Source organism: Myotis lucifugus, unplaced genomic scaffold (genome assembly GCF_000147115.1).
Source record: "Myotis lucifugus unplaced genomic scaffold, Myoluc2.0 scaffold_180, whole genome shotgun sequence".
Classification (NCBI taxonomy): Eukaryota; Metazoa; Chordata; class Mammalia; order Chiroptera; family Vespertilionidae; genus Myotis; species Myotis lucifugus.
The window spans coordinates 1,095,181-1,109,417 of record NW_005871228.1 but is presented as its reverse complement, the minus strand read 5'-3'; the positions used below and the strand labels follow the sequence as shown (position 1 = coordinate 1,109,417).

At 48.1% G+C, this 14,237-nt stretch overlaps 1 protein-coding gene across 1 annotated transcript in view; it reads left to right on the top strand.

Moving 5' to 3' along the window:
- The first annotated feature begins 6,607 nt into the window (after window positions 1-6,607).
- The window catches only part of COL15A1 (collagen type XV alpha 1 chain), a 96,433-nt gene continuing 88,803 nt past the window's right edge, over window positions 6,608-14,237 (top strand). The window contains exons 1-2 of the mRNA XM_023760342.1: window positions 6,608-6,751; window positions 6,826-6,911. Of these exons, the coding sequence (XP_023616110.1) occupies window positions 6,741-6,751; window positions 6,826-6,911 (97 nt within the window). The 5' untranslated portion in view covers window positions 6,608-6,740. The remainder of the gene's footprint in view (window positions 6,752-6,825; window positions 6,912-14,237) is intronic.

The following is a 14,237-nucleotide window of genomic DNA, read 5'->3' as shown; positions in this document are numbered from 1 at the left end:
AGGTGATGAAATGTGCTTGTGAGGATTTCCCTGGACTCACCTTAAACTTGCACCTCCCACAGAGGTCCCATAATACTTCTGTGACTTCTCGTGGGAGGCAACCAATCTCTCTCTCTCTCTCTCTCTCTCTCTCTCTCTCTCTCTCTCTCTCTTTCCTCTAAAATCAATTAAAAACAAACTTTGGGAACCCTGGCCGAGCTGGAGTGTTTGAAAGGGTGGCCTTCTCCTTGGTGGCCCTGAGGTCCTGCACAGGGAGTGTGTGGTGCTTTACTCAAGGGCTCTGCCTGTGAGAACACTGAGTTACAAAACCCAGGAAGCAGGAAAAGCATAAAACAAGATAGGGAGGCACTGTCCATGGAGAGGCAGGGGTAGGCCATAAGAGGTCCCAGCCTGTGGCTGTTCTGTGAAGGAGCAGGTATCCCCTCCACATCAGAAATTCCTGAAAGCAGGCGAGTATTAAGCCCAAGATAGGGAGGCACTGTCCATGGAGGGGCAGGGGTAGTCTGAAAGTGGTGTCTTTTCAATAATTTAAAGTAATATGTTGATGTGAGGGTTGTTAAGAGTTTGGTAAAACTATTAGAGGAAGAAGGGATCAGATCATTCAGTTTGGGACTGACTTTAGGGGTCAGGAGGTAGTCAAAGGGTAGCTGGTTGTCCCAACAACCAGTGTCACAGATCCTATCCCTCAAGCCTGGGCCTGCCTCTGGCCTCCTGGGTGTCATCTATTCTTGTGCCTCTGCACACTAGAATCTGACCTGCTCACACACAATGGCAAGGAAGTTTGCATCGGTTTGGAGAACCAAGCTGCCCATCCGACACAGGCTGTGTTTCAGATAATGTGAAAACTATTTGCTTAAGGCAGTGGTTCTCAACCTTCTGGCCCTTTAAATGCAGTTCCTCATGTTGTGACCCAACCATAAAATTATTTTCGTTGCTACTTCATAACTGTAATGTTGCTACTGTTATGAATCGTAATGTAAATATCTGATATGCAGGATGGTCTTAGGCGACCCCGTGAAAGGGTCGTTCGACCGCCAAAGGGGTCGCGACCCACAGGTTGAGAACCGCTGGCTTAAGGCCTTTTGGCTTAATTCGGGGGCCTCAGCCCACCCTCACCCCATTCCCACTGTGGCTAGTTCCATTGTCCACTGTGATGCAAAAGCCTTTAAATGGGTCACATCCATCTGTTCCCAAAGCACATGACCAGCCTGCCCCAGAGCAGGGCCCTGTAAAAACTACAGGCCTCAGCAATGGACGACTGTTTGTCTCTCTCTCTCGGCATCTGGTTTTGGGAAACAGAGCAAGGCAGTTTAGCTCATCCGAAGTCATTGGGGCTTTCACTTTAGCCCAGAGAGTTTTTAAGTTAAGAAGTGTGGGTGAGCCCTAGTTGGTTTGGCTTGCAGCGGTTCTCAACCTGTGGGTTGTGACCCCTTTGGCGGTCGAACGACCCTTTCACAGGGGTCGTCTAAGACCATCCTGCATATCAGATATTTACATTACGATTCATAACAGTAGCAACATTACAGTTATGAAGTAGCAACGAAAATAATTTTATGGTTGGGTCACAACATGAGGAACTGTATTTAAAGGGCCAGAAGGTTGGATAGAGCATAGGTCTGCGGACTGAAGGGTCCTGGGTTTGATTCTGGTCAAGGGCACATGCCTGGGTCGAGGGTTCAATCCCCAGTAGGGGGTGTGCAGGAGGCAGCCGATCAGTGCTTCTCCCTCATCATTGATGTTTTTCTCTCTCTCCCTCTCCCTTCCTCTCTGAAATTAATAAAAATATTTTAAAAAAAGAAGAAAAAGAAGTGTGGGTGAGAGCAGACCAGTGGGTGAATCCTCATCTGATTTCAAGAGCAGAAAAAGCAGAACAGATATAACTAGCTGTACCAAAGAAACAGTTTGGAAAGATGTGCACCGTGTGCCTGGTAACTTGTTCCCCAACCAAAATTTGGGATGCTTTTCACTCATTTGTGTGTCCCCTCCAGCTGCTTGAGACCATCTGGAGAATGCTTTTGGAGACTGAGTTTTCTAAGACACTTGGATGAATTATAGGAAAATGGGATAGCCCACTAATTCAGCTGAGTCCTGGGAGGGGACAGACGATCCCCATGTCTCCACACGTGCCGATCTCACAAACTGCACTGAAGCCATGGTAAACAGTTTAGACCAGCTTGGGTATGACACGAAGCTTCCTCTTGGCTATTTCTACAGCTTCATATTGAATGGAAGGAAATCGCTTAAACCGTCAAAACACAGTCTGGCTGAAGGCAAAATGCCTGGTTTGGCGCCTTGCCCCCATCCCTCCCACACCTGCACTGGGACCATTTGGACCCCCTCCAGCTTACAGGCCGGACACACTCTCTGGCCTCCATCAGTCTGAGGTCACAGTTAACATCTCCAGGCCGAACTCCAAAATGAGAGCATTACTGCCTGTGAACATGACCTTACTTCCCAGGTGAAGTTGGTGCAAAATAAACAATATTAATGTGCATCTATGTCCACCAATTTATAGCGGACAAATGTGCTTTGGGGACTTTCATCTTTAGATTTCAGTGAATTGGATACTATCAGATACTTACAGTGAACCAACAAAATATAAAATGTGCTCACAGGATCTCCCTGCCAGAGTCTGCTGCCTTATGCATATATATCTTGGACTGATGAACTAGACCACAGTTAAACCCACCAATCAAAGCAAAGCTATGCCTTCATCCTTCAGATAACATACTAATGAGGGGGACCAGATTTGTTTCATAATGGCATCTTAGTTTCTTTTTTTTCCAAGATATATATGCTTTAACTTGTATATTAAACATGTAGAAATATGTCCTTTATTCTTTCTTAAAACATGGCTCTCCCACTCTATCTATCTATCATCTAGTTTTTACCCATTTTTAACAGACATGAGCACTCAATCTATTCCACTTTCCTCTCTCTCTCTCTCTCTCTCTCTCTCTCTCTCTCTCTCTCGGCAGAATGCATGTGTGATGATAAATGGCAAATGATTCTTAGCTGTGGTGTTGGGGACCAATAAGGAGTGGTGGGGACAATGGCAAATTGAAGGCCATTGCCTAAACTGAAGTCAGCAGCTCCTTTTTAATGCCAATCAATTGTTGTCGCAGGGAACATGGGCCCCATGTTGCCAGGTTTTTCAAAAATTTAAAAAGAAGCCAGAAATCTAGATGTAAAATAGCTTCATTATCAAATATTGCTAACAATTTAATATGAAGTTTGTCACCAGGCAAGCTGAACAAAACATACAAATAGACCAAAGTGAATCCATGGCCACCAGTTCACAATCTCTGGTTTTAACTGTCAAACACAATTACTGGTATAGAACTATTATATAATTGTGGTTGATGTGGCTCTTTCTAAGCAATATAGAAATATAGTTCTAAGAAAGTCAGTATATTCCCAGTTGGTAGGCTATTTTATATGCAACAGGCAAATACAGAATTAAGAAGGCAAATTCCCTATGATCAGTAATTCATAATAAAATAGATGCAGCACAGAATGACTGCAAGTGGGAGAGACTTCATATTCACAGAGAGTATGAACAGATTAACAAAGGCATCTGAAGTGGACAATTTTGTTAGAATGTCCTTTGCCTGTGTGTAAGTTCCACGTGAGGCCATCCTGCTTTGGCTGCTGGTGCCTCAACCCCTGGAGGGACAGGGCTGGGGTCTTGCCTTTCTCTTGCCAGTCATGTCCCTGCCAGAATATCATCATCGCAGAATATCACAATAACAGAAGGGAACATCCATTGCGCATTGTCTTGCACCAGACACTCTGATAAATGCTTTATATCTCAGTAACACCTTACATCCTCCCAATAACCTGGGAGGAAGCAACCATAGTCATCTTCATTTTACAGATTTCCCTTCATTTTATATAGCTCATAAGGATTCAGTGTGACCACCCAGCCCACGCTCGTAATTCCTACCTTCTCTGTGACCTCTTATTTGTTAAAGGGTCTGTCTCTGCAATGACAAGGAATTCACGACCTTGAGGGTCTTCTGACTCTATGTGAACTCAGCATCATCTGAAGACCTTGCCCATTCCCTCCTTCTCCTATGTGTCTCCCTCCTTTGCTCTGAGACCTTGTCAATCTGACACTCACTGGGTAGGTGACTTGGTAAATTGCATGTTCTCTCTGGGACAGTTCTTTTATCAATAAAACTAGAGACCCGGTGCATGAAATTCGTGCACTGAGGCAGGGGGTCCCTTAGCCCTGCCTGCACCCTCTTGCAGTCCGGGACCCCTTGGGGGATGTCCGACTGCCGGCTTAAACCAGGGGGATCGTGCCTAAGCCAGCAGTCGTACATCCCTCTTGCAATCCAGGATCCCTTGCTCCTTACTGCCCGCTTGCTCACTCCTTACTGCTCAGCTCATTGCTCCTTAGTGCTGCTGCAGAGGCAGGAGAGGTTCCCGTCACCACGGCTGCACTTGCCAGCCGTGAGATAGGCTTCTGGCTGAGTGGTGCTCCCCCTTTGGGAGTGCACTGACCACCAGGGGGCAGCTCCTGCATTGAGCGTTTGTCCCCTGGTGGTCAGTGCACATCATAGCAACCGGTTGTTCTGATTGTTCCGCTGTAACGGTTGCTTAGGCTTTTATTAGATAGATGGAGACAGAAGGGAGATGGCTCTGCCCATAGTAAATGTTAGGGAGCACCAATGATTTCACATGGCCTTCACGGCCACGTGCATACCCATCAATGAGCCTGCCTTTCAAGATCTTAGCACTCTAGCACCTCCCTACCCACTGGTCTCCTCTCCAGCCAAGGAGTTCTTATCCATTTACTACTTGGGTGTGTGTTCCTCTGAGTAGTGCCTTCCCCTTCCCTCTTGGCCCCGCAAACTCTCAGCAGACCCCAGCACTTGGGTTAGCTTCTCTCCCATTTTGAAGCCTCTTCTGCCTTCTCCAGGCCACATTGATTTCTTCCTTTCCCAAAGACTGCTTGCATTAATCCCAGACCTGACCCCTCACATCCGCACAGCAGTTCACAGGCAACAGAGCACTGTGGCATGCGTGTTACCTCATAGAGCAGTGATGGTGAACCTTTTGAGCTCGGCGTGTCAGCATTTTGAAAAACCGTAACTTAACTCTGGTGCCGTGTCACATATAGAAATTTTTTGATATTTGCAACCATAGTAAAACAAAGATTTATATTTTTGATATTTATTTTATATATTTAAATGCCATTTAACAAAGAAAAATCAACCAAAAAAATGAGTTCGAGTGTCACCTCTGACACGCGTGTCATAGGTTCGCCATCACTGTCATAGAGACTCACAATGACCCGCCACATTGTTGCCCAACTTCACTCTCCAGCCAGGGCCAGAACTGGACTGGAATCCAGACTCCTAACCCCCAGGCCAGAGCTCCTTTCCAGTCCTCACTGCCTGGGTCGGCATTAACCATTTCATGCCTCGGTGTTCTGTGTCTCCAGTGCAATTCTGTTCTTGGGGGCAGGAGTGGGTCTAATCCTCTTGTTCGTGAATGGGTAGTATGAGTGGCAAAGAGCATGGATGTTGACACCTGACATGCATTCGTCTGAGCACATTTTAAACCTCAGCTTCCTCATCTGTGAAATGAGGATCACTACAGGGCCACCTTCCCAGGGCTGTTGTGGGGATTAAATGAGACCACACAGGCAGAGCCTCTAACACTGGACCTGGGACATAATCAGTGCTTAATAAATGTTAGCCACCATCTCTGTGCCCATCCCTTCTCCTCTGCAGGGCTCATTCAAATTACCTTTCACTTGGCAGGTGGTGCCTCTCGCTCCAGGAAGGGGTATCAGATGAAAAGCAGGAACTGACCACAGAGCCAAAGCCCTCTGTGGCTGCTTAGTGCATTCAGGAAGAAAGGCCCCTGGAGTGATGTCTGACATAGGACTGTGTCCCTTTGTTCCTCCAGTGTATTGGCATCTCCCACCATCAGGGAGTATTTTAGGCAGAGAGCAAAACAAACATAAACCCTTGCCCTCCTGTGAGGTTATACTTGGGGGTGGGGGTACCGGCAAGGTATAGAGAGGAAAACGCTGGAATATTAGATGTATTTACAATTTTCATTAGGATTAGCTTTGCTGCTTTTAGTTATGTGTATCAATTATACCACCCAAACTGGATCACACCGGAGCATTCAAGCAGGTTCCGGGGGTCACGCATGCAGGGTGGGGCCCGGCAGCCAAGAGCTCAGTCCAGCTGTGTGATCTCGGGACATTGGCGCCACCTCTCCGAGCCCAAATCACAGTGATTCCAGCCTCCTTGGGCCATCGACCCGCGAATGGAGAGTGCTTTGTCCGTGGAGCAGCTCCGACGGGGACAGACGTGAGGGTGGGAGGGAGCGCGGCCGCTTTCCCGGACCAGCTGGGTCTCCGGGCTTTTCCCGAAGGTTACTTAATGCCGCTGGGGGTGGCACTGGCGGCCGGGAAGCGCGAGGCTGTCGAGGGGGAAAGGGGCGTGGGGAGGTCCTGGGGTGGGAGTGCGCCACCGCTGCCCGAGGTGGGCGCGGCGCGGCGCGGCGCGCGAGGGAGCGCTGGGCGCGGCGGAGTCGGGTTTCAGAGCGCGTGTGACTCAGGGCGCGGGCCGGAGCCGGGAGCCTGCCCGCCGCGGCCGCTGCCAGCGCCGCCTTTGTTCCCTGCAGGAAGGGCGAGCGGCGGCCCGCGCGCAGCGCCCCGTCGCCTCCGCGGAGCTCGGTCGCTTAGCGCCTTCGGGGCTCGGCAGACCCGCGAGATGGAGCCAAGGTAAGACCCGCGCCCCGGCTCCTCCGCGCCCCTCCTGCCCGCCTCGCCTTCTCTCACTCGGCCACTTCTTGCAGGAGGAACGAGCAGAGTCGGTTCCTGCTGTGGCTGCTCTGGGTCTCCGCGCTTCTCTCCGCTGCTGTCCGGACCCGCGCGGAGACAGGTAAGCTACCCGGCCGGAGGGTGGCACCCGCTGCCTCCGCGCCCCGGGGAAGCTCGTTTGGCTGCGGGCGCGGCTGCAGTGCGCGCCTCATTCCTGGACATAAAAGGGAGTCCTCGCCGCTCCGTGCGCACTGGCGGTCCTGCCGCGGCTTCCCGAGGGGGTTCCTGGGGTGGGTGGGAGTCCCAGGCAGCTGGGGTGGATGGAGCGCTCTCTGGGCATCCAAGATGTCTAAGTTAGGCGTGGTCCCTCCAGTCCTGGGCATCGAGAGCCTTTGGAAGCAGCGGAGGGCACCAGAGGCTCCGCGGGGACAGTTAGCTGCGCCCAGTGCCCGCGCCCAGGTCGTGCGTGCTGCCCAGCTCATTGTCAGGGCAGGTGTGGTGCCCTCCCTGTACCCAGGTGCGGAAGCATGACCGCCAGCAGAGACACCTGGCGCCGTTGCCTCGAAAGAAATAACGGGACTGAATTGCTCTGATGCCTCACTTAGCGCTGAGTTACCGCGGGAGTCACCTCCACGGGGCAGTGGTTCCATGGGTGATGGGAAGAGCTATGGGCCGGGAGCCAGGGGATCTGGTCCCTTCTGTTTCCCAAGGCTCACTTTCCCCACCTGGACCCACAGGCGGTGGGATGAATCCCGGGGTATTAGTTAAAACATGTTTTGGTTAGGTTGTGTCAGGCAGCATGGGGTTGAATTGTGCCTAGTTGGGTGACCTTGGGCAATTAATTTCACCTCTCTGGGCTTCAGTTTCCTCATTCAAAAAAAGGGGGGAGGGGATAATTAAATCACCCGACCTCCTAGGGCTGCTGTGAAGATTAAGAGAGATATTAGAAATAATATGCTTTCCACACGCTAGCGCATACCAGGCAGAAAATAAGTGGTAGGTATTGTGGCTTGGTGCTAGCAGTAGCTGTGTTAGAAAGCAATGCAGGAATTCTTACAGAAGAGGACACTGAGGATGAGAGAGGCTTAGGAAGTGGCCGGTCCAACGGCAGAACTGAGCCCAGATTTGCAGGCTCCGGTCGTGCCTTGCTCCGCCCTTCCTCCATGCAGTTTTGTGGGAGAGCTGTGCTCCCCAACAGTGGTCTCTGACCCCTTTTGGATTTAGGAGATTAGAACACAGTCTCCATAGAGGTGTCTCCATGAAGGAAAGTGGGGATTGGGTGGGTGGCCTTGGTTAACTCTTTGTGTGCTGGAGGAAGCCTGGGACAGCCCGGACCATTGTTTCCTTGGGAGGGAGACCCAAACGCGATGACAGCTTTTCCTGCCAGAGCGTCCAGCCTGGCATTTCTTGCAGATCAAAGGGCAGCTGGAGCACAGTTTTGGCTTCTCAGCACCATGGCCCATGTGGGAACATTGCAATTTTGCATGTGATATAGGTTACTGCCAACTCAGCAGCAGAGGCAGCTTCGGGTTCTGTGATCCTCGGTGAACTTTGCTGCAACCCTCACCCCCAAAAGGAAGAAGGCTCTGGGGAGAGACACTTTGGTGTCTCTTGCCTCCTCCTGCGCCTGTAGGCTGGGTCCCTGGGAGACAGGTCAGGGCTGTGGTTGCTAACACAGAGGAAGTCCTGTTCTCATCCATCATGTAAGAAGGGAGTGCCAGGAAGCCCTCAGGAACTGAACAGGGCCTGGGTAGGGCCATTTGCAATGGTGGGTATTCGGTGTCCCTTTGAGACTCAGAATCTTCTAGATGCATGAAATATCCTCTTGCAAACCAAATTTTGCATGCAGTTCAATTAGTCTAACACCTATAAATCACTTCATATGCTCAGGCAGAGCTGTGAACACACTCATACTTCATTCATCCAGTCCTCACAATGCTCCACGGGGTGGGGACAGGGACTGTTACTGTCTCGGTCCTTCAGATGAGGAAAGTGAGTCCCAAAGGCCCAAGGCTTCCAGGCCCCTCAGGGTTTCCTGCCCACCCTGTTTAAAGAGACCCTGAAAGGGACCCTTGCCCTCACATCCATCCTTGTGTCCCTAAGGGGTCATGGCTGAGTAGTAAAGTTCAGTGTCATTGGAATAGCCGCTATTTTAGATGATGAGGTTGTTGTGGGGACAGGGACAGTAGTGCCACCAGTAATTTGTTCCAGATAAAATGCTGATATGTGCGAATTATTTACTTTTCTTTAAAGTGTTTGATTGTGAACCTATCGACGTTTCTCTTTCACATTGATGTTTCTCTTCCTCTCCTTCCCTCTCTCTCTCTCTCTCTCTCCCTCCCTCTCTCTCCCCTCCCCTCCCCTCCCTTCCCCTCTCTCTAAAGCCAATAAACATATTCTCTGGTGAGAATAAATGAAAAAGTACAGTTCAATGATGTCTCACAGTACAAACATCACATAACCCAGGTGAAGAAATAGCATAGCCCTAACCGGTTTGGCTCAGTGGATAGAGTGTCGGCCTGCGGACTAAAGGGTCCCAGGTTTGATTCCGGTCAAGGGCATGTATCTTAGTTGCGGGCACATCCTCAGTAGGGGGTGTGCAGAGGCAGCTGATCGATGTTTCTCTCTCATCTGATGTTTCTAACTCTCTATCCCTCTCCTTTCCTCTCTGTAAAAAATCAATAAAATATATTTAAAAAAGAAAGAAATAGCATAGCTCCCAGAAGCTCCTTTGTGTCCTTTGGCTATGTGATTCCCTCCCTCCCCTCAGAGACAACTATCACTTTGACTTTCAATGTGATCATTTCCTTACTTTTTAAAAATAACTTTAGGACCTAAACTTGTATCCCCAAATTCCAAAGTTCCATTTTACTTGATTTTGAACTTTATACATGTAGGATGTCTTCTTTGGTGTCTGCCTTTTTAAACTGAATATTAAGTTTTTGAGATTCATTCATGCTGTTGCATGTGGCTGTAGCTAATCTATCTTCATTGCTATATAATATTCCACTGTATTAATAACATGTATATTATCTATCCATTTGTCTTCAACAATATTTTTCCCATTTGGGGATGATACAGTAGTGTGTCTGTGAACATTCTTCTACGTGTCTCTTGATGCACATGTGCACACATTTCTCTTGATTCTGTGTCTAAGAGTGGAATGCTGGGTAACAGGGTATGCAAATCCTCCAACCAAACAGACAACGCATGAACAGACAGCATGTCTGTCACCTGGTTGTTCGCAGGTACACAGCCACCAGCCTGGTATGAGCGTCCCCGTTTTTTAGCATCCTCACCAGCACTTGGTCTTGTCACTGGGCTTAATTCCAGCCTTTCTAATGGGTACCTATTAGAATCTTACTGTATCTTCATTTATGTTTTCCTGATTATTAAGTTGATTACCTTTTCATGTATTTATTGGACATTTAGATATCCTGATTTACTTTTTTGAGGTAAAATTCACGTAACATAAAACTAGCCATCTTCACCTGTGCAATTCAGTGGCATTTAATACATTTACAGTGTTGTGCAGCCGTTGTTTTTATCTGCTTCTAAAAATTTTCATCACTCTAAAAGAAAACCTTAATTCCATTCAGCAGCCACTCCCTATCCCCCCAGTCACACCTCACCAACCCCTGCCAACCACTAAACTGCTTTCTGTCTCTATGGATTTGCCTATTCTGGACATTTTGCATACATGGAATTATATAATACATGACCTTCTGTGCCTGGCCTTCTCTTACTTAGCATAATGCTTTTGAGGTTCATCATATTGTAGCATGAGTCCGTACTTTATTCTTTTTTACGGTTGAATAATATTTCTTTGTATGGATATACCACAATTGTTTTGTTCATCTTCCACTCATAGGGATATTTGGCTATTGTGAATAGTGATATTATGAATATCTGTATGCAAGGATTTGTTTGAATATTTGTTTTCAATTATTTTATGTGTATAGCTAGAGGGGGAATTGCTGGGTCATAAAGTAATTCCATGCTTAAGTTTTTGAGGAACTCCCAAACTATTTTCCACGGTGGCTGCACCATTTTACAGTCTCACCAGTAGTGTACAGGGGTTCTGATTTTTCCATATTCTTGCCAACACTTGTGATTTTCCATTTTTTAATTAGAGCCACCTTAGCGGGTGTGAAGTGGTATCTGGGGTTTGGATTTGCATTTCCCCCATGACTACTGAGGTTGAGCATCACTTCATGTGCTTGTTTGCTGTTCGTAGGTCTTCTTTGAAGAAATACTAAAAACTCATCAGAGCAGGTTCAGGTTTTCCCTCTAATTATCTCGCTCTTGCTCACTGGCAGTCTCATGTGCTTTCCTGAGTGAGAAAGAAGGAAGAGTCACACCTGGGATTTTGCAGCCCTGGCTCCCTGCCTTGCCTATACCAGGACTGGTAATGAGTTACTGTTGCTCACATACCATTAGAAGTTGTGATGAATATAAATGATTGTAGTGTTTTAATTACTGGCTGATTTTTTGTTTTGTTTTGTCTGAAGTTGGGGATGACCTGGAGTACCTCACACCCATTTGTGTGTTTTCAGCAAAGTGAATGCTGAAAACTGCCAGCACCTGAACCACTCACAGCTCCCCATGTATAGTTGGAATTTTGCAGTCTCCTTGACTTTGCATAGGTGTGAACTAATCTCCGTCTAGAGCATGCTTTCTCACATTCCCTATCTCTTGAAGATCTAATCCCACCTACCATCCTAAATGGTACCTCTTCCAGGGTGCCTTCCCTGGATCTCTCCAGTGGAGTTTTCTTATCACTATATCCTTACATCTCTCTCTCCAGGCCCCAGCCACAGTCCCTCTCTGTACTATCAATATGTTTATTCATCTCCATTTCCCATGGGAGCACCTTGAAGTGTGGGTCATGCCTCATTTGTCCAGAGTTGGTCACTTGGACTTTGGCCATTTTGTTATTACTAGAGGCCCGGTGCACGAAATTCGTGCACGGGTGTGGTCCCTAGGCCTGGCCAGCAATCAAAGTGTGAGTGTCTGGCATGGAAGGGCAGGTCCCAGCTGACCTCTGGGCCCTGGGCAGCACCTGGGCCCTGGGCCCCCACGTGCGCCCCTCTGCCTGAATCACAGCACCTGAGTCCCCACACGGAGATGCAGTGAGCATCGTCGGATGCTGCGGGCCGGGTGCAGCATGGGCCTCTGGGCCGACCAGCGGTGCTACACAAAAGCCAGACAGGCAGCGCACTCTCTCCCGGCCTGACCTCGCAGACTGGCTCCTGTGTGAACCCATGGGGAGCCAGGCGGTGGCCCCGCCCCCTGCCTGGGCTGCAGGTTGCCATCCAGGGGCGATCAGCCCCCCGCTCACACCAGTCTTGGTCTGGCGCCACCCACTCATCTGCTCCACCATCCTGCCGCGAGGTCCCACTCTCGTTGGGGCCCATCAGGGGCAGTAACGCCTCCACTGCCGCCCACTACCAGTGCTGCATCGCTGATGCCCACCATGTTCCACGCCGCCCCCTGGTGGTCAGCACATGTCATAGCGAGCGGTCAAACTCCAGGTGGAACTGCCAGTTGAACAATTTGCATATTAGGCTTTTATTATTTTGTTACTATAGTAAACATACTGCTAGGAACATCTTTAGATAAATGACCTTTGTTTTCTTTTGGGTTATTTTCTCTGACTAGATTCTCCCAAACAGACTCACCCATCATAGACAGAACTAGTTGGATAGCTCTTATGTAGTTAGATGGATTTTTCTTAGAAACACATTTAATCATGTCACTCCCTAGTTTAATTGCTCTTGCTGGGTTCTCATTATACCTAGGATGGAGTCATGCTCCTTACCCCAGCAGGCCCTTTGTGGTCTGGCCACTCACACAGAGCCCTTGGGCTCACACCAAACCACTGTAGATTTCTGAATGAGGTATGTGATGTCCCACCTCTGTGTCTTTGCACAGGCTGATCCTTTTTTGAGAATGCCTTTCCCCTTGTCCACCTGGCAAAACCAATTCATCCTTTAGGTTTCCTTTCTGGGAAGCCCTCCTGCTCTGCCAGGCATGTTGGGTCTCTCCTCTGGGCTAATACTATATTCACCCATCTCTCAGTCACAGGGCTTTCCGGACTAGACTGTGGCCTTAGTTACTTGTCTGTCTCCCTTACCACATGGGAAGTTCTGTGAGGCAGGGACTGGGCCTTGTCCAACTCTGAATCCCAGGACCCAGCACAGGGCCTGGCTGAGTGGGTGCTCAACAAACTCTCAGTGAATCAAAGAAGGAATGAATGGGTAGGTCTAGCCCAGCCGTGGGCAAACTACGGCCCGCGGGCCGGATCCGGCCCGTTTGAAATGAATAAAACTAAAAAAAAAAAAAAAAAAAGACCGTACCCTTTTATGTAATGATGTTTACTTTGAATTTATATTAGTTTACACAAACACTCCATCCATGCTTTTGTTCCGGCCCTCCGGTCCAGTTTAAGAACCCATTGTGGCCCTCGAGTCAAAAAGTTTGCCCACCTCTGGTAGCCTCTGATGGGCTGGACCAGCCTTGATGGACAGATGCCACTGACCTGGTGGGCCTGTGGGAGGTTTCCTGTCTTCAACATCTGTGAGTGATAAGATAATGGCAAATGTCCTCAAAATAAACTTCATCTTCAGTTTCTTCAATGAAGAAAGTATTGTGATTACCCCCATTCTACAGATGAGATCAAAGAGGTTAAGGAAGTTTTTTGAGGTGGCACATTGAGTAAGTCTCACAGATGGGCGCCAGAGCCTGGGCTAAGGATGCTAGTCATTCAAAGTGCCATTATTTAATTAGACTTACTCTGATCTAGATCTCCATCAATAGCGAATGGGGTTATAAGATGATACATGGAGGCAAAATACAAATTTTAAGAGTTTACTTGAGCAAAAAATCGATTCCATGGGGGTAGCACTAAACTGGAAGTGGCTAGGAACCCTCAGCCCACAGGAGCCAGGGGGAAAGACTTACATAGAGAAGCAAAGAAAGGAAATTCTTTGGTTGTCTATAGTTTAAGCTTAAAGTCTGCGTGGCTTTTTGGACTGGTTGTCTTGAGTGTTTTGATTTCAGAGCCTTGACGCATTTACTGGCTTAGATTTGGGTTTGCTTATGTAGGTTGCTGGGGCTTTAGAGCTGCCTCAGTCTGCTGGCCTCCTTGTTTAATTACTTAACCTGGTACATACATTATGGCTCATCTACAGAATTGAAAACCATGTCACCATAAGTTAATGTAGAAGATTACTATATGGGAAGATAAAAGCAAGCTTCTAAGCCATATAACAGTATGCATCAATTAAAAAAAGAAACATAAAATTGTGTAATATGTATTTAAATAAAAATAGAAGTGCATAATCGATTTATAAATATTCTATTAAATCTAGAACGACATATACCAGAATGTTAACAGTGGTTATGTGTGGATGATAAGTGAATGGGAGTTTTTTCTCTTTTTGTT